Source organism: Mesoplodon bidens, assembly GCF_964165515.1.
Source record: "Mesoplodon bidens genome assembly, chromosome: 14".
Taxonomy (NCBI): Eukaryota; Metazoa; Chordata; class Mammalia; order Artiodactyla; family Ziphiidae; genus Mesoplodon; species Mesoplodon bidens.
In genome coordinates, this window is record NC_138170.1 from 12,815,029 (window position 1) to 12,834,929 (window position 19,901).

Genomic DNA, 19,901 nt, shown 5'->3' on the forward strand with positions numbered 1-19,901 from the left:
TAGTCATATGTTTAGGTGGACTGGGGTGTCAAAACTACTGGTGACATTTGACAGTTTATTAGGTCTTTTTGTGGATGGGTCAGCTGAAATGAGTAGTTCAACTTGTGATAAATTAGAAGTAATATGTGGTTTTTTGTGGGTTTTTTTTTTTGTTTCATTCCAATATGCCAGTGGTCCTTGAGGTGTGCTTTTCAAATGAGTTTCCAACAGCTGAACAGAAATGACCTTAAATGTTGAGAAGTCGGGCAGTCATGGGACTATAAGGTACAACTTGTCTAAATACTTCATATGTGAAGTGTGGAAAAACTAGCATATAGTAGTAGGAAACATAGGATAGGTGTGGTGGGATGTAAGTGCTTGTCTCAACCCAGTGGTTTCCTTCAGTGGTAACCGTCTACTGATCAGTCTCCAACTAAAATGTGGCAATAACTGTAATCACCTGAGAGTCAGATCTGGAATGACCTTTGATGTTATAATTACTTGTACACCTACAGTGTAATAGGATTGACACTCATCTAAGGATTAATGACTCTTCTGTAAACTTTTATGATATTTTATTCTGGTTTTAACTCCAGAAGCTGACCAGAGTGTGTTTGAATTCATACAGAAATAATGTTGATATTTGGAACCCATGTCGAACTTCTATGAAGAAAGGGCAACAATGATTGCAGCCGGGGATTTGCAGGAATTTGTTCCATTTGGTCGAGACCACTGCAAGCACCACCCTAATGCTTTGAACCTTCAGCTTCGCCAGCTGCAGCCAGCGTCGGAGTTATGGTCTTCTGATGGTGCTGCTGGCTTGGTGGGATCCCTTCAGGAGGTTACGATCCACGAGAAACAGAAGGTTCCGTTAAGTTTCCCATTGTATTTTTGAAACATAGAATGTTGTGATCTACTTGTAATTTAAGGCTACCTGCAACTGAGAAATGAGTATAATGCTACTTCTAGGGTAGTGGTTAAGATTTGGTAATTTCAGTCAAGACTAAAATAATGACTTCATTGTATTATGCTGTCATAACCGTTAATTTAGACGTATAACTCATGGTTTTATAATAAGTACTATGATTATGGTCCATTCTAAACCTCTTTCTCTTCCCTCAGTATGTGGGGACCAGATTTCATGTTGTTTGATTATTAGATGGTAGAGTTAGAAATGGTCCCTGCTGCAAAAAGACTTACATGTTTCTTGAGGACAAAAAAAATGCCACATAAGTAGACAGAGTACTAGTTCTTAAATAGGAGAATGAGGTGTTAGCGTGTGTCAGAAAATCAGTCTTTCCCACCTTATTCCACTTTCATTCCATTTGGGATACCAAAATCTCAGGGAGAGGAAGTCTGTGTAGTTAGAAATCTGAACCTTTCTCTCTCCCATTTATTTTGATGAGTGGGACAAGGGAAGGAAGGTGAATGTATATTTAGTTGTGAAGCAGGGAAATCTACCCTGTGAATAAACTCCCCCAGTGATTCCCACGTGCACCTTCCTGCCCCCTCTCCATCACTTCCCCGTGCACCTAATATACCATTTTACTTTCCCTAGCATGTTGGTTTCATTTTTGGATCTATAGATGTGGTATAATTTTTGTTTGTTTATATTTTGGGCAAATAATAGAGTAGTATAATATAAAACATCCTGTAAGGTATATAATACACATATGCACACACCCCACTTTGTCAGTCAGTGGCACTAAGCTTCTAAGAATTGGGCTTAGATTGAGTCTTACTCCCCAGGCAAAGAGAGAGTAGGAGACTTGTCTCTGAATGATTATTTGATTTAATTAATAAATCCTGCTCCATACTTTGGAAAAGAGTGCTTGAACATGTCCTACATGTGTTAATTTTTAAGGAGAGCTGGCAGTTAAGGAAAGGCGTAAGTGAAATTGGAGAAGAAGTAGATTACGATGAGGAACTCTATGTGGCTGGAAATATGGTTATCTGGAGCAAAGGAAGTAAAAGCCAGGCATTGGCCGTTTATAAAGCGTTTACAGTTGACAGTCCTGTTCAACAGGTGAGTTGATTTGAATTTTAGCGTTTGATTGACTACTTAACACTTAAAAAACTTTTTGTCCTAAAATTTAACAGAAATAATAAAAACAGTGTAATGGTCCCAGCAGCTGGGTGTCCATTTAAAAACTTTCATTTGTTTTCTGTATCATCACTTTTTTTACACCATCCTTTGTCAATTTAATGATAGTCTTTAAACACTATTCTTGAGTAATTCAATTTGTTATTCTCAATAAAAATTTCTGAGACATTGAGGGTACAAAGAATACTGTAACACATGATGATTATAATTGATTGCAGAGTATTCAATAAATAAAAATCTGGTTCCTAGTGATAATCAGGAAGAGAAAGAAAAAAACTAACTTGTTGTCACTGCAGTTGGCTATTACACCTAACTCTATTATAAAAATCGGTAATTAAAAGGAAGGAATTAAGCATTTGCCCTGCCTTTCTAGGAAGACGTGCAGTTCATCTCAAGATAATGAAGGAACACCCTTATTTATGGACGAATGCCAGCTAATAAATATAGAAAGAAGGGTAGAGTTAAAAAATCACCACTTTGTAACCTCCAATGTAATAACGGATTCAGAAAAGGGTTGTTAATGGATATTAACACTCTTGGGTGAAAGGATATTACCATGGCACCAAGGTATTACCCTGTGAATTACTTGCTAAAATGGACTGGACATCAGGTGCTAGAAGAAAATTACATTATTTTTCCTCGGGTGGGATGATGGTTTTGTGGGTATATAGGAGTACATCTTTAGTTTTAGGAAATGCATGACGAAGTGATTGGGGTAAAGTGTCATGATGTGTGCAATTTTCAAATAGCCCCCGTCCCCTGCAATTCCACATGTACTCAAATGCCCTTAAACAGGTACGGCAAAATTCAGGTGAGACAGATGTTCACTGTACTGTTTCATCTTTTCTTACTGAAAGTTTTTAGAATATCAAGTTGGGGGAGAAATGAAAACATTTATGTTGGTTGCAGTAATTGTTAGGCTACTGACAGGAGGTTTTTAGAAGCTTTTTACTCATGTGAAGTTCCCCATTTGTAGACACTGAAATCGTACCTCGATACTGCTTTTTTTTTTTTTCATGAACTATTTCCCGATGAGTGTTGTACTCTTCTAACAATTTATTAGGAAGGGTCAACTGAATTATTCCCAAATTTGAGAACATGTGTGAAAGCATTTCCATCCAGGAGTGTCGAAGCCAGTGCTCTTTTTGCTGATAATTTCCCCCTCTTGTAACATTGTGAATGTATTTAATACCACTGAAAAATGGTTAAGATGGTAAATTTTATGTTATGTATATTTTACCACAATTAAAAAGACACATAAAAATGCCATTAAAAAATTTCAATAAGTGATTGTCAAGCATACCAGGTGAAGTTTAATGGCTTTTCCTAGTTTGTATATATATTTTTAAGATGGGCCCTTAAGAAAGGGAAATGTTTTTCTAAATATTCTTTCTGGCTAGTCAAAGAATGATAAGATTAGGTAAGTTTGGAGATTATAAAATAGCTTGGCAATTTTCAACTCTTCTGATTATCTTTAGCTTTGTATAGGATATAGGGTTTACGATAGGTTGAACCACTATTTGAATTCACTTTTGCTGCAACGCTTCTATCTAGTAGGTTTCTTGATTTTGTTTTCCCTTTTCTTTTTATTTGAAAGCATAGTTTATCTTTCCTTAAGATAGTTATCATTAATTAGTCTAATTTTATCTTATTTTTCTTTGTTCCCATGGTATATGTGTTGAGCTGATGAGGAGGGACCGTTATGTAGGTGACACTATTATTTAGATACCATTAGTTAATAGGTTATTATTTAGATGTAATTTTCTTAGGTAAGCATTTTGTTTTGATTTTAGGCATTGTGGTGTGACTTCATTATATCACAGGATAAGTCTGAAAAGGACTACAGTAAGTTTCTTTTTGAAATTTTATTTGATCTTATGATGATTCCAAATGTTTATCTCATTTTTTTCATTCAAAATAAGTAAGCCACTAATAATGGTGGATTCGCGCAAGCATTTTTATATTGTGCATTAAAGAATTTGTGCTGTTGGGAATTGCAATTTATTTATTTTAAAAACATTTATTTATTTATTTATGTATGTATGTATGTCTGCGTTGGGTCTCCATTGTTGCATGCGGGCTTTCTCTAGTTGCGGTGAGCAGGGGCTATTCTTCATTGCAGTGTGTAGGCTTCTCATTGCGGTGGCTTCTGTTGTTGCAGAGCACGGGCTCTAGACGCTTGGACCTCAGTAGTTGTGGCTCTCGGGCTCTAGAGCGTAGGCTCAGTAGTTGTGCTGCACAAGCTTAGTTGCTCCGCGGCATGTGAGATCTTCCCGGACCAGGGCTCGAACCCGTGTCCCCTGCATTTAGCAGGCGGATTCTTAACCACTGTGCCACCAGGGAAGTCCCGGGAATTGCAATTTATGATTTTTGGGATTTTTTTTTGAAAACAATGCATATATCTTGTTGTACTCTCTCTTTCCAGGTAGTGATGAAGTAGAAAAATGCATATGTATATTGCAAAGCTCATGTATTAACATGCACAGCATAGAAGGAAAGGATTACATAGCTTCTTTACCTTTTCAGGTAAACTTGAGTGTTTCAGTGTTTTTGTGTTTTATTGGAGAATATTCTTGAATTATTTGGTTTCAGAAGTATTGCTACTCTCATGTCTTATAATCAAAAATGTTATTTTTACTGAAATAAAATTGTAGTGGCTTACCATTTCCATCCTTTGTCTTAAAAATAAATTATTTAGTGAAGTGAATTATGAAGTCTTTTTTGAGAGGTTTTTTTTCAGTTTAAGTGACATAGAAGAAATCATTTTGGTTTTATTCAAGCACTTGAGCAATATTAGTCTTTCTCCTGTTTCTCATTATCTTTTTCATGCTCTAATGCTGTTGTTACACTTTAATCACATTGTCATTTTGGTACTGATATTAGCTTCTGGCAGGAATTTCAGGTCGAACTTCTCTTCCTTAGATTTGATTTTATCTTAGATTTACTTGTTAGAATCACTTAAAAAAATTATAGTTAATGATTGTTACTTTGCAAAACTCTTATTAAATTGGAAGAAAATCTAATGTTCTGTAATGTTTCGTAAAAACATGTTATAAAGAATAGTTTCTTTTACTTCTGTGTTTTTCCTCACCCTTTTACCCAATAGGTTGCAAATGTTTGGCCCACGAAGTATGGCTTGTTGTTCGAACGAAGCAGCTCTTCACATGAGGTTCCTCCAGGCCCACCCAGGTATGCAGGTCAGAATATGATTCCTTGGGCCTTTTTTGGTTGGTTCTAAGGTAAAATTGTTTCCCCAAAAGTTTGGGATGATGATAATTTCCATGCTGTCAGCACAGGTAGATGCCTTTTTCTCTCATTTCAGCGTTGTACCCTTACGAGTTCTACTTCTCACTTAGCTCTTAATTATATACAGCTTTTTTCCCCAAGTAGTAAAATTGAGCGAACACTTGGCTTAAAGATAACAAAACTCAATTCTTAACTCTGCCATTTTTTCCATCATGTTACTTTGGGCAAATCATTAGCTGTGGCTTTAGTTTCCTTATCTGTTACAGGAATAATACTGTCATTTATTTCTTAGGATTTATGCAGTGATTTAACAAGCTAATGTATATAATCTCTGACATAGGGCTTCTTATGTCTTAGGTGCGTAATAAATTATAGTGTGTTTACTTTGTCTCCCTAATCAGCTGTGAGCTCATTGAAGGTCAGGAACATACAGTACCTGTCACTGTGGTGCAAGTAGTAGACACTGAGTTTTAAGAAAATTGCTTATAGATTTTAATCTCTCTCTGTGTTTAGATAGAAGGTCTGTTTTTTCCTTTTTTCAGTCACTCCTTAAGGAAATGCAGCCATTTTATTTACTTGAAGTGTTTCTTCTTTTTTTTTTTAAATACTCTCTTTTGTCAATAGGTCTAGAAGACTAAATTTCTTTCCTAGCTGTTAGAGACACACTGCCACTAAGAGAGGTTTAAAAAATAAAAAGACTGCCTTATGCCCATCACTCTGTTTGTTCTGAAAGGTGTTGACTGCTGCTCACGGATACTCCCTGGGCTACAGAGTTCCGTGTGTGTGTGTGTGTGTGTGTGTGCGCGCGCGTGCGCGTGCGTGAGCAAATTTACCCTGCATAAGAAGAAAGATTTCTAGGAATAAAATAGAAGATACTGTGAAAAACAGTAGGTCAAAAGTTTTTAGAGGGTTGCTTTTTGAGATGGTAGGTTTCTAGTTGTTAGTGTAATCTGCAGAAGACATTTCTTTGCAAGGAAAGTACAAAATTTGTGCACAGATGGAGTCATCTTGTGTTGGTGATTGTTTATTTGTTCTTTACTAGAGAACCTCTACCCACCATGTTCAGCATGCTGCATCCACTAGATGAAATTACACCTCTTGTTTGTAAATCTGGAAGTAAGTGTATTTTTATAAATTCTTTTATGTATTCTCTCTTTTGAGTTTGGGGCTGGGGAGGAAATAAAGGAGCTTATGAAAATTAGATTTGTTTTATAAAAATAATTTAAGCATTTAAAAATAACTCTTATTATGAAAATAATTCATATTAATTAATTCATTGAATACCCTGGTATTAATTGTTTTAACAGCTTTTTTTTTTTTTTTTTTTTTTTTTTTTTTGCGATACGCGGGCCTCTCACTGTTGTGGCCTCTTCCGTTGCGGAGCACAGGCTCCGGACGCGCAGGCTCAGCGGCCATGGCTCACGAGCCCAGCCGCTCCGCGGCACGTGGGATCTTCCCGGACCGGGACACGAACCCGCATCCCCTGCATCGGCAGGCGGACTCTCAACTACTGCGCCACCAGGGAAGCCCAACAGCTATTCTTTTAGTAAAAATAGAGCCTATACCTCAACCAGAAATACTGATATATTTTCTAACTTACCTGTAGATGACTCTGGACTTTGTTCCTTAGTAATTAGTAAGTAAATGAACAATGCTTAGATAAACTAAAATCGTTTCCTTTTTTTAGAAAAAAGTAATGTAGGGCCTTAGACCTTTACTTTGGAAATTTTTAATATTTCATTTTCCCTGCTCATAATAACATGATTTGCTGGGACTCAGACTTTTAATAGTTCCTAGAGGTATTTCTAGATGCTTGTTTTAAAATTTTAAATGTGACCAAACATAGGCTATTATGAATAATGAGGACTTGAAGGCTAAAAAAAAAATATTTATATTCTTTGACCAGCTTTACTTTAAGGACTTTATCCCAAGTATATATTCTGAAATACCACTGAGGTTTTTATCTTCTGTATCAGGGCTTGGCACACTACAGCCTGGGGGCTAAATCCAGTTTATTTTTCTAAGGCTTAAGAGCCAAGAGTGGTTTTTACCTTTTTAAAAGGTTGTAGAAAACAAAAATATTATGCTAAGGAGTCAGTATGTCTGCAAAGCCTAAACTATTTACTCTTTGGCCTTTGACAGAAAAAGTTTATTGATAATTCTATATTATACTGTTAACAACTACAAACAACCTAAAAAAACATGTCAGAGTGTGTGATTGAATGGTATGCAGCCATTATTGATCATGTTTTTGAATAATATTTAATGACCTCAGGAATTGCTTATTCATAATGTTAAGTAAGGTACAAAACTAACTGCAATATCATCCTAATTTTGTAAGAACATAAAAAATATGTCTGTATAGGAAAAAAAAAAACTCAGAGGAGTGCTCCCAAATATATTAGTAGAGGTTATTTTGAGTGGAATTATGGATGATTTTTATTTCTTTCTTTATAAAGTACTCCTTTTATAAAATAATTCTTTTAAAATTTTTCAGTATTTTAACTGAGAGGGAAGCATTTCGGAGACCCTCAAATAAGGATATAGAAACCAGTTTATGGTGCTGTAGATGTAAAAGCTGGACTCACTAGGAAAAAACTTATTTTGCATGTGTACCCAGTAAAAGCAGAAACAGTAGTGTACTGTTCAACACTGTTTGAATAGTTATAGTAGAGAACAGATTTCTTGAAGAAGAAAAGAACCAGTAAGGAAGTCAAACTTGGTCGAATGGTTGAGTGCAATTTAAGAATAAGTCAGTTATTAAATGAGTCATGGACCTTTTACCTGTGGCTGATGAATTTAATGGTTTAGTCAGCACAAATCTTCAACATTTAGTTGCATGTGTGTGAAATCAAAACTCATAACGTTCTCATCTTTAATATATTTTAAAGGAATTGATGCCCAAAGTAAATTTATTAAAAATTGAGGGTTAATTACATAATATATTAATAGATTTTTGTGCCTTAATTGCCTTGATTTCTCTTTATCTTTAGGAATTGCAAGAAGTCACTTCATAAACAACAGTCTTGTAAAAGTCCATTGTTCTATACCTGGTCATTTCTATTCTGTCTTTAAGGTCTTTTTGGTTCATCACGGGTACAATATGTTGTAGATCATGCAATGAAAATTGTTTTTCTCAACACTGATCCCTCCGTTGTAATGACCTATGACACCGTTCAAGGTTTGCATTCTGTGTGGGCTCTCCGGAGAGTCAAAACAGAGGTAAGGGTAAAGGCAGATCACTTCTTAATAGAAAAGGATACTACCTCAGTTAATACTAAAAACTTTGCAGGTTTTTAGAAGAATCACTTGTGAAATAGGTTGAGTGCCTTAGGTAAAAAGATATATTATATCTTTAATGACTGGCAACTACCCTGCATTCTCACAAGGAAATTGCCCTTTTAATCTAATTATTTTCTGCCCCCTCCCCCTTTTCATTTTGACTTAAGGAAGAGAATGTTGTTTTAAAGTTCTCTGAACAGGGGGGCACCCCACAGAATGTGGCCACCAGCAGCTCGCTCACAGCACACCTCAGAAGCCTCTCCAGGGGAGACTCCCCCGTGGCTTCCCCCTTCCAGAACTACTCCTCCATCCACAGCCAGAGTCGCTCAACCTCCTCGCCCAGCCTACACTCCCGCTCACCTTCCATTTCCAACATGGCAGCTCTCAGGTGGGAATTAAGTGTGGAAGCATTTCCTTGCTTTAAACAAGACATCCCAAGAAAAAGATACCTTCTTTTAAAACTTTCTTTTGTGATTTGAAGGATTTAAAATTTCTGTTGACAGATCCTGAGTATCTTTTAGAGAAAACAGCATTATTCCAGTTGTGCTATTTTTCCTAAGACTTGCAGGCCTACTGTGTTGCTTTTTCACTGAGCCATATTTAGAAACTGCCAGTGCTTGTTGTAAGAGTGCCTCATTCTTGCCACTAAGCGGCAGCAGTTTGTGAATATTCATCACAGAAATGTTTCGGTGCTCCTTTCTTTTGTCTTAATTTGCATTAGCTTTTCTTTTGTTTTTGTTAATATCTGTCTGGTGCAATAGGGACATAGTTTTGTTGGTGTGTATATGTTTGAATGTATAGGAACATAGTTTCAACTTTTTTGAATAATATTGATATAAATAATTGATTTTCTGAGGCAGAAAATGAACTGATTTTCAGTTAAAAAAAAAAGAATTCTAACAGGAATTCTAAATCTTTAGAATATAATAAAGCATGTTGACAAACCGTTTAAGTAGCTACTCCTTTTTGAAAAAATTGTATTTCTGACTGGGTTTATGGTATGAATACTCTCCGTACATAGAATTTGGAAAGCTTTATTAGAAAGTGTGTTATATCAGCCTGCGTCGTTAATTGTGGTGCACTCTTTTCTCTTTATTTTCCAGTCGTGCTCATTCTCCAGCCTTAGGAGTGCACTCTTTTTCAGGGGTGCAAAGGTTCAACCTTTCAAGCCATAATCAATCTCCAAAGAGACACAGTATTTCTCATTCTCCAAATAGTAATTCTAATGGCTCCTTTCTTGCACCAGAAACAGAGCCAATTGTTCCTGAACTTTGTATGGACCATTTATGGACAGAAACGATTACTAATACAAGGTTTGGAGTTTATATTTTTATATTCAAAGAAAAATGATACCAAAAGTTTTAGAAAATACTTGGCATTTTGTGTAAAGCTTCCTTTGAGTATAAGCAGTTATTAATATTTCTAAAATACATAGAGATATGTATTAAAGGCTACCTCAGTTTCAGTAGAGGATGTTAGTGATATTAAGGTGATCATAAAAATATTCTTTTGTCATTTGCTATTTCTTGCGTAACTTAGTAATCTCTCAGATTTGAGGTGTTTGATGTTTTAGGGAGAGACAACTAACTTCTGTAGATTAGGAAACTTGGGAATTTATAACATTTTTCTTAAGTTTTGTCTTTATGTTAGTTGAGTATCAGCTGTTTTTCTGGGAAACACAACTCAGACCTCTGTTGCTTGTGACCTTCCTCCTTTTATGTTCTCTTTAATCATTCATTCAGTCAATGCCAGTGGCTATGGTTTATCAGCAAATAAGTTGCTGTCCCTGTCCTCAGAAAGAGACAGCTGGAGGATGGTGGCACTGCTCATCTGCTGGTAGGTCTTTGGAAAGATGACTAGGTACTTCCTGGGTGGGTAAGCGGGGCAGTACACAGTAGTTAGAGGGGATCAGAAGAAAAGTGCACAAGTGTGAATGTGTGGTTTGTTCAGGGAATTAAAAATACCCTCCATTTGTTTGTGCAGGAGGAGGGGAAAGGGCTGCGAAAGAGGAGGTGGAGAGAGATGGCCTTTTGGGCTGTTCTGTTTGATGAGAGCTGTAAGAAGGTGCTTTATATATGGGTCATAAACTCAGGGGTCAGAGCAGTCACCTATCAGTGGTGATTGAGGCAAGACAGGTGGATTGGAGTTTACGGAGTGTGTAGAGGTTGGGTTCCAGGAGGGCCTGTGGATGGGCTTGCAGTTGCAGGGCTTCTGGTAACCCTCGAATCAAAGATAGTCATCATGGGTGTGTGTGGTGTATAGGCCTTTTCTTTAGGAGAGGGTTTAACATTCATTCGAGTCTCAGAGTCTGTGACCTCCGAATAGTTAAAACCAGGCTGTGTAGAATCAGAAGAGGGCTAGTGACTAAAGTCTTGGAAACTTAAGATTTGGGAGGGGTGAAAAGAGCTAAAGCCGCTGCAGAGAGACAGAGCAGGAGAGGTCAGGTGGGGGAAGCAGCAGGACATGTCATGGAACACAGGAAAAGCGGCTTTTGAGAAGAAGGTGCCAATGTTGCCAGGTGCTGGTGAGCTCAGAGAGGCAGTACCTGGATGGCAAGGGCACTGGTGACCTGGGCCAGAGCACCGGGGGGTGGGGGTCTAGGGTGGAGTGGAATGGGGTGGAAAACGTAAATGGGGACCGAGGAGGTGAACATAGATATACAGACTGTCCAAGGAGTTTGCCTTTGAATGGGAATGAGGATACAAAACGAGCTGAGGGAATCTCAGGGTCAAGGGAGAGTTTTGTTTTTCCTGAACTATGTTAGAGAAAATTAGTCTTCATTTTTGCCCTTAAATACCTAAGTGTGTTTCTCTAAAAAGTAAGGACATTTTCTTACCTAACCATGCTACCATTTTTACACCCAGCCAAATTAACAGTAAGTCCTTTATATAATCTAATATTTAGTCCATCTTTGTATTTAGAGACTCATTTTAATATGAGAGAGTAGGCTATGAAAAGACTATATACCCAGAGCAGGGAAAGCACTGAAAATACAGCTGGCTCTACGACCTTAAGCTATCCACATCCAAGTAGAAAGACAAGCGCATGTTCTTAGGCTGGCCGGTCAGGGATAGGCAGTTGGAGGAAAGGAAAGATGTGAGTACAGTGTTGAAGTATGTTCTATTTTTATATATATAAAATAAAAATTCCTTATAAAATAAAAATTCCTTATATATAGAATAAAAATTCCCTGTATTTAAAAATCATTTGTCTTTAAATACCTTATTGCTAAGTTGGATATATTGCAGATCCTTAATGTACAGAGTTACAAAGAAATATTTGAGAATAGAGAATTTTTGAGTATGGGTTAAAAAAAAAGGGATGAAGTGGAGCCTAATCTGAGAGAGAGGATAGATTGGAGAGGTCATGTTATCAAACGCCTGACCCCTTAGACCCTGTAAGAGGTCTAAGATCTCTTCAAGTTTGCATTACTTTAGCAGTAGGCAGCTTGCATGATGTGGAATTAAAAAGTCTGTTGGTAATGATTACATTTATTGTAATTTTTCCCCAAAAAAGCTGTGTAGTGGACTCAGAGTCAAAGAGCTGAAAGGAATCTTAGAGATCATAAAGTTCAATTCTTAGAAGTGCTTTTGTGTCTTCAAGCTTATTGCTTGGCCCAAGTAGTATTTCCTGTAGAATATTTTCAAAGACTTTTAATAATTACTATGGTAGATTTTTAAGTGAGTGCCAACAGTTTCTTTCTTAATGTATCTGTTACAGGGAGAAAAATTCACAGGCCTCAAAAGTCTTTATTACATCTGACCTATGTGGGCAGAAGTTCTTGTGCTTTTTAGTAGAGTCCCAGCTCCAGTTACGGTAACTGCATTTATGTATCTCATTGATTTGGTATAAATAAACTTAGGACTATTTTTTCTTTTTCTCTCTCTCTCTCTTTTTTTTTTTTGGCTTAAGTAGCTTTATTGAAATAATTTACATACCATAAAATTAACATGTTTTAAGTGTATAGTTTAATGATTTTTAGTAAATTTACAGTTATGCAGCATCACCACAATCCAGTTTTAAAAATTTCTATCACTTTAAAAAGATCTCTTGTGCTTGACTTGCATTCAGTCTCTGTTCCCATTCCCAACCTCAGGCAACCAGTATATAGGCTTTCTGCCTCTGCAGATTTGCCTTTTCTGGATATTTTATGTAAATAGAATCATACAATATATAGTTTTTTTGTGTCCGCCTTCTTTCACTTAGCATGTTTCTTAGGGCCTACCATGTTGTAACATGTATAAATATTTTATTCCTCTTGCTGTGTAGTATAAATATACCACATTTTGTTTATCTAGTCATTAGTTGATGGGCATTTGGTTTGTTTCCACTTTTTTGACCATTGTGAATTATGGCATTATGAAAATTGGAGCCAAAGCCTTTGTGTGGACATACATGATTTCATGTAGATAGATAGGTAGATAACTAGGAGTGGATCAAATGATAAATTCATTGTAAACTTTTAAAGAAATTGCTAAATTTGTCTTCCAAATAAGCTGTACCATTTTACATTCCCACCAGTAATGTTTGAGTGTTCCAATTTCTTCATCCTTGACAAGATTTCTGATTTTAATTTTTGAATATTATTTTATTTATTTTTTTATACAGCAGGTTATTATTAGTCATCAATTTTTTACGCATTAGTGTATACATGTCAATCCCAATCACCCAGTTCATCACACGACCATCCCCACACCCCTGCGGCTTTCCCGCTTGGTGTCCATACATTTGTTCTCTACATCTGTGTCTCAAATTCTGCCCTGCAAACCGGTACATCTGTACCATTTTTCTAGGTTCCACATACATGCGTTAATATACAATATTTGTTTTTCTCTTTCTGACTTACTTCACTCTGTATGATAGTCTGTAGATCCATCCACGTCTCAACAAATGACCCAATTTCATTACTTTTTATGGCTGAGTAATAATTTCATTGTATATATGTACCACAACTTCTTTATTCATTTGTCTGTCCATGGGCATTTAGGTCACTTCCATGACCTGGCTATTGTAAATAGTGCTGCAATGAACACTGGGGGGCATGTGTCTTTTTGAATTATGGTTTTCTCTGGGTATATGCCCAGTAGTGGGATTGCTGGATCATATGGTAATTCTATTTTTAGTTTTTTAAGGAACCTCCATACTGTTCTCCATAGTGGCTGTATCAATTTACATTCCCACCAACAGTGCAAGAGGGTTCCCTTTCCTCCACACCCTCTCCAGCATTTGTTGTTTGTAGATTTTCTGATGATGCCCATTCTAACTGGTGTGAGGTGATACCTCATTGTAGTTTTGATTTGCATTTCTCTAATAATTAGTGATGTTGAGCAGCCTTTCATGTGCCTCTTGGCCATCTGTATGTCTTCTTTGGAGAAATGTCTATTTAGGTCTTCTGCCCATTTTTGGATTGGGTTGTTTGTTTCTTTAATATTGAGCTGCATGAGCTGTTTATATATTTTGAAGATTAATCCTTTGTCCGTTGATTTGTTTGCAAATATTTTCTCCCATTCTGGGGGTTGTCTTTTCATCTTGTTTATGGTTTTCTTTGCTGTGCAAAAGCTTTTAAGTTTCATTAGGTCCCATTTGTTTATTTTTGTTTTTATTTCCATTACTCTAGGAGGTGGATCAAAAAAGATCTTGCTGTGATTTATGTCAAAGAGTGTTCTTCCTGTGTTTTCCTCTAAGAGTTTTATAGTGTCCAGTCTTACATTTAGGTCTTGAATCCATTTTGAGTTTATTTTTGTGTATGGTGTTAGGGAGTGTTCTAATTTCATTCTTTTACATGTAGCTGTCCAGTTTTCCCAGCAACACTTATTGAAGAGACTGTCTTTTCTCCATTGTATATCCTTGCCTCCTTTGTCATAAATTAGTTGACCGTAGGTGTGTGGGTTTATCTGTGGGCTTTCTATCTTGTTCCATTGATCTATGTTTCTGTTTTTGTGCCAGTACCATATTGTCTTGATTACTGTAGCTTTGTAGTATAGTCTGAAGTTAGGGAGTCTGATTTCTCCCGCTCTGTTTTTTTTCCCTCAAGACTGCTTTAGCTATTCGGGGTCTTTTGTGTCTCCATACAAATTTTAAGATTTTTTTGTTCTAGTTCTGTAAAAAATGCCATTGGTAATTTGATAGGGATTGCATTAAACCTGTAGATTGCTTTGGGTAGTTTAGTCATTTTCACAATATTGATCCTTCCAATCCAAGAACATGGTATATCTCTCCATCTGTTGGTATCATCTTTAATTTCATCAGTGTCTTATAGTTTTCTGCATACAGGTCTTTGGTCTCCCTAGGTAGGTTTATTCCTAGGTATTTTATTGTTTTTGTTGCAGTGGTAATGGGAGTGTTTCCTTACTTTCTCTTTCAGATTTTTCATCATCAGTGTATAGGAATGCAAGAGATTTCTGTGCATTAATTTTGTATCCTGCTACTTTACCAAATTCATTGATTAACTCTAGTAGTTTTCTAGTAGCATCTTCAGGATTCTTTATGTACAGTATCATGTCATCTGCAAACAGTGTCAGTTTTACTTGTTCTTTTCCGATTTGGATTCCTTTTATTTCTTTTTCTTCTCTGATTGCTGTTGCTAAAGCTTCCAAAACTATGTTGAATAATAGTGGTGAGAGTGGGCAACATTGTCTTGTTCCTGATCTTAGAGGAAATGTTTTCAGCATTGAGAATGATGTTTGCTGTGGGTTTGTCATATATGGCCTTTATTATGTTGAGGTAGGTTCCCTCTATGCCCACTTTCTGGAGAGTTTTTATCATAAGTAGGTGTTGAATTTTGTCAGAAGCTTTTTCTGCATCTATTGAGATGATCATATGGTTTTTATTCTTCAGTTTGTTAATATGGTGTATCACATTGATTGATTTGCGTATATTGAAGAATCCTTGCATCCCTGGGATAAACCCCACTTGATCATGGTGTATGATCCTTTTAATGTGTTGTTGGATTCTGTTTGCTAGTATCTTGTTGAGGATTTTTGCCTCTATATTCATCAGTGATATTGGTCTGTAATTTTCTTTTTTTGTAGTATGTTTGTCTGGTTTTGGTATCAGTGTGATGGTGGCCTCATAGAATGAGTTTGGTAGTGTTCCTTCCTCTGCAATTTTTTGGAAGAGTTTGCGAAGGATCGTGTTAGCTCTTCTCTAAGTGTTTGATAGAATCACCTATGAAGCCATCTGGTCCTGGACTTTTGTTTGTTGGAAGATGTTTAATCACAGTTTCAATTTCATTACTTGTGATTGGTCTGTTCATATATTCTATTTCTTCCTGTTTCAGTCTTGGAAAATTATATCTTTCTAAGAATTTGTCCATTTCTTCCAGGTTGTCCATTTTATTGGCATAGAGTTGTTTGTAGTAGTCTCTTAGGATGCTTTGTATTTCTGCAGTGTCTGTTGTAACTTCTCCTTTTTCATTTCTAATTTTACTGATTTGAGTCTTCTCCCTTTTTTTCTTGATGAATCTGGCTAATGGTTTATCAATTATGTTTATCTTCTCCAAGAACCAGCTTTTAGTTTTATTGATGTTTGCTATTGTTTCCTTTGTTTCTATTTCATTTATTTCTGCTCTGATATTTATGATTTCTTTCCTTCTGCTAATTTTGGGTTTTGTTTGTTCTTCTTTCTCTAGTTCCTTTAGGCATAAGGTTAGATTGTTTATTTGAGATTTTTCTTGTTTCTTGAGGTTTGCATAGCTATAAACTTCCCTCTTAGAATTGCTTTTGCTGCATCCCATAGGTTTTGGATCATCCTGTTTTCATTGTCATTTGTCTCTAGTTATTTTTTGATTTCCTCTTCGATTTCTTCAGTGATCTCTTGGTTATTTAGTAATGTGTTATTTATCCTCCATGTGTTTTTGTTTTTTAAATTTTTTCCCTGTAATTCATTTCTAATCTCATAGCGTTGTGGTCAGAAAAGATGTTTGATATGATTTCAATTTTCTTAAATTTACTGAAGCTTGATTTGTGACCCAAGATGTGATGTATCCTGGAGAATGTTCCGTGCGCACTTGAGAAGAAAATGTAATCTGCTGTTTTTGGATGGAATGTCCTATAAATATCAGTTAAATCTATCTGGTCTGTTGTGTCATTTAAAGCTTCTGTTTCCTTACTTATTTTCATTTTGGTTGATTTGTCCATTGGTGTAAGTGAGGTGTTAAAGTCCCCCACTATTATTGTGTTACTGTCGATTTCCTCTTTTATAGCTGTTAGCAGATACCTTATGTATTGAGGTGCTCCTATGTTGGGTGCATATATATTTATAATTGTTATTATCTTCTTCTTGGATTGATCCCTTGATCATTATGTAGTGTCCTTCCTTGTCTCTTGTAACATTCTTTATTTTAAAGTCTGTTTTGGGGCTTCCCTGGTGGTGCAGTGGTTGAGAGTCCGCCTGCCAATGCAGGGGACACGGGTTCGTGCCCCGATCCGGGAAGATCCCACATGCCGTGGAGTGGCTGGGCCTGTGAGCCATGGCCACTGAGCCTGCGTGTCTGGAGCCTGTGCTCTGCAACGGGAGAGCCCACAACAGTGAGAGGCCCATGTACTGCCAAAAAAATAAAAAAATAAAGTCTGTTTTATGTGATATGAGTATTGCTACTCCAGCTTTCTTTTAATTTCCATTTGCATGGAATATCTTTTTCCATCCCCTCACTTTCAGTCTGTATGTGTCCCTAGGTCTGAAATGGGTCTCTTGTAGACAGCGTATATATGGATCTTGTTTTTGTATCCATTCAGCAAGCCTGTGTCTTTTGGCTGGAGCATTTAATCCATTCACGTTTAAGGTAATTATCGATATGTATGTTTCTATGACCATTTTCTTAATTGCTTTGGGTTTGTTTTTGTAGGTCCTTTTCTTCTCTTGTGTTTCCCCCTTAGAGAAGTTCCTTTAGCATTTGTTGTAGAGCTGGTTTGGTGGTGCTGAATTCTCTTAGCTTTTGCTTGTCGGTAAAGCTTTTGATTTCTCCATCAAATCTGAATGAGATCCTTGCTGGGTAGAGTAGTCTTGGTTGCAGGTTCTTCCCTTTCATCACTTTCACTGTATCATGCCACTTCCTTCTGGCTTGTATAGTTTCTGCTGAGAGATCAGCTGTTAACCTTATGGTAGTTCCCTTGTGCGTTATTTGTCGTTTTTCCCTTGCCACTTTCAATAATTTTTCTTTACCTTTTATTTTTGCCAATTTTTTTTTTTTTTTGCGGTACGCGGGCCTCTCACCGTTGTGGCCTCTCCCGTTGCGGAGCACAGGCTCCAGACGCGCAGGCTCGGCGGCCATGGCTCACGGGCCCAGCCACTCTGCGGCACGCGGGATCTTCCCGGATCGGGGCACGAACCCGTGTCCCCTGCATCGGCAGGCGGACTCTCAACCACTGCGCCACCAGGGAAGCCCTTTTTTTGCCAGTTTGATTACTGTGTGTGTTGGTGTGTTTCTCCTTGGGTTTATCCTGTATGGGACTCACTGCGCTTCCTGGACTTGGGTGGCTATTTCCTTCCCCATGTTAGGGAAGTTTTCGACTATAATCTCTTCAAATATTTTCTCTGGTCCTTTCTCTCTCTCTTCTCCTTCTCGGACCCCTATAATGCGAATGTTGTTGAGTTTAATGTTGTCCCAGAGGTCTCTTAGGTTGTCTTCATTTCTTTTCATTCTTTTTTCTTTAGTCTGTTCCACAGCAGTGAATTCCACCATTCCGTCTTCCAGGTCACTTATCCGTTCTTCTGCCTCAGTTATTCTGCTATTGATTCCTTCTAGTGTAGTTTTTTATTTCAGTTATTGTATTGTTCATCTCCGTTTGTTTGTTCTTTAATTCTTCCAGGTCTTTGTTAAACATTTCTTGCATCTTCTAGATCTTTGCCTCCATTCTGCTTCTGAGGTCCTGGATCATTTTCACTATCATCATTCTGAATTCTTTTTTTTTTGGAAGGTTGCCTATCTCCACTGCATTTAGTTGTTTTTCTGGGGTTTTATCTTGTTCCTTCATCCGGTACATAGTCCTCTGCCTTTTCATTTTGTCTGTCTTTCTGTGAATGTGGTTTTTGTTCCACAGCCTGCAGGATTGTAGTTCTTTTTGCTTCTGCTGTCTGCCCTCTGTGGATGAGGCTATCTAAGAGGCTTGTGTAAGTTTCCTGACTGGGAGCGACTGGTGGTGGGTAGAGCTGACTGTTGCTCTGGTGGGCAGAGCTCAGTAAAACTTTAATTCACTGGACTGCTGATGGGTGGGCCTGGGTTCTCTCCCTGTTGGTTGTTTGGCCTGAGGCAACCCAACACTGGAGCCTACCTGCGCTCTTTGGTGGGGCTAATGACAGACTCTGGGAGGGCTCACGCCAAGGAGTACTTCCCAGAACTTCTGCCGCCAGTGTCCTTGTCCCCACGGTGAGCTCCAGCCACCCACTGCATCTGCAGGAGACTCTCCAACGCTAGCAGGTAGGTCTGGTTCAGTCTCCCCTGGGGTCACTGCTCCTTCCCCTGGTTCCCGATGTGCACACTACTTTGTGTGTGCCCTCCAAGAGTGGAGCCTCTGTTTCTCTCAGTCCTGTCCAAGTCCTGAAATCAAATCCCACTAGGCTTCAAAGTTCGATTCTCTAGGAACTCCACCTCCCGTTGCCAGACCCCCAGGTTGGGAAGCCTGGCGTGGGGCTCAGAACCTTCACTCCAGTGCGTGAACTTCTGTGGTATAAGTGTTCTCCTGTTTGTGAGTCACCCACCCAGCAGTTACGGGATTTGATTTTACTGATTGCGCCCCTCCTACCCTCTCACTGTGGCTTCTCCTTTGTCTTTGGATGTGGGGTATCTTTTTGGTGAGTTCCAGTGTCTTCCTGTCGATGATTGTCCAGCAGGTATTTGTGATTCTGGTTTTCTCACAAGAGGGAGTGAGAGCACATCCTTCTACTCCACCATCTTGGTTCCTTCTGACAAGATTTGATATTGTCATTTTCTTTGATTATAGCCTTTCTGGTGGGTGTGAAGTGTTTTTTTAAATTTTTATTTATTTATTTATTTATTTATTTATTTGCTGCATTGGGTGTTCGTTGCTGCATGTGGGCTTTCTGTAGTTGTGGCGAGTGGCAGGGGCTGCTCTTCTTGCGGTGCACGGGCTTCTCATTGTGGTGGCTTCTCTTGTTGCAGGCCACAGGCTCTAGACACGTGGTTTTCAGTAGTTGTGGCACGCGGGCTGTAGAGTGCAGACTCAGCTGTTGTGGCGCACGGGCTTAGTTGCTTCGGGGCATGTGGGATCTTCCTGGACCAGGGATTGAACCTGTGTCCCCTGCATTGGCAGGTGGATTCTTAACCACTGTG

The 19,901-nt window shown here is 37.9% G+C and overlaps 1 protein-coding gene across 2 annotated transcripts in view; it reads left to right on the top strand.

The window, feature by feature from the left end:
* The window catches only part of ANAPC1 (anaphase promoting complex subunit 1), a 100,183-nt gene that overhangs the window by 1,898 nt on the left and 78,384 nt on the right, over positions 1-19,901 (top strand). For both annotated transcript variants that reach the window (XM_081254227.1, XM_081254226.1), the window contains exons 2-11: positions 608-844; positions 1,844-2,005; positions 3,877-3,928; positions 4,509-4,609; positions 5,190-5,272; positions 6,372-6,445; positions 8,406-8,551; positions 8,779-8,999; positions 9,715-9,924; positions 12,332-12,427. In XM_081254227.1, coding sequence (XP_081110353.1) covers positions 632-844; positions 1,844-2,005; positions 3,877-3,928; positions 4,509-4,609; positions 5,190-5,272; positions 6,372-6,445; positions 8,406-8,551; positions 8,779-8,999; positions 9,715-9,924; positions 12,332-12,427 — 1,358 coding nt within the window. In that variant the 5' untranslated portion in view covers positions 608-631. The remainder of the gene's footprint in view (positions 1-607; positions 845-1,843; positions 2,006-3,876; positions 3,929-4,508; positions 4,610-5,189; positions 5,273-6,371; positions 6,446-8,405; positions 8,552-8,778; positions 9,000-9,714; positions 9,925-12,331; positions 12,428-19,901) is intronic.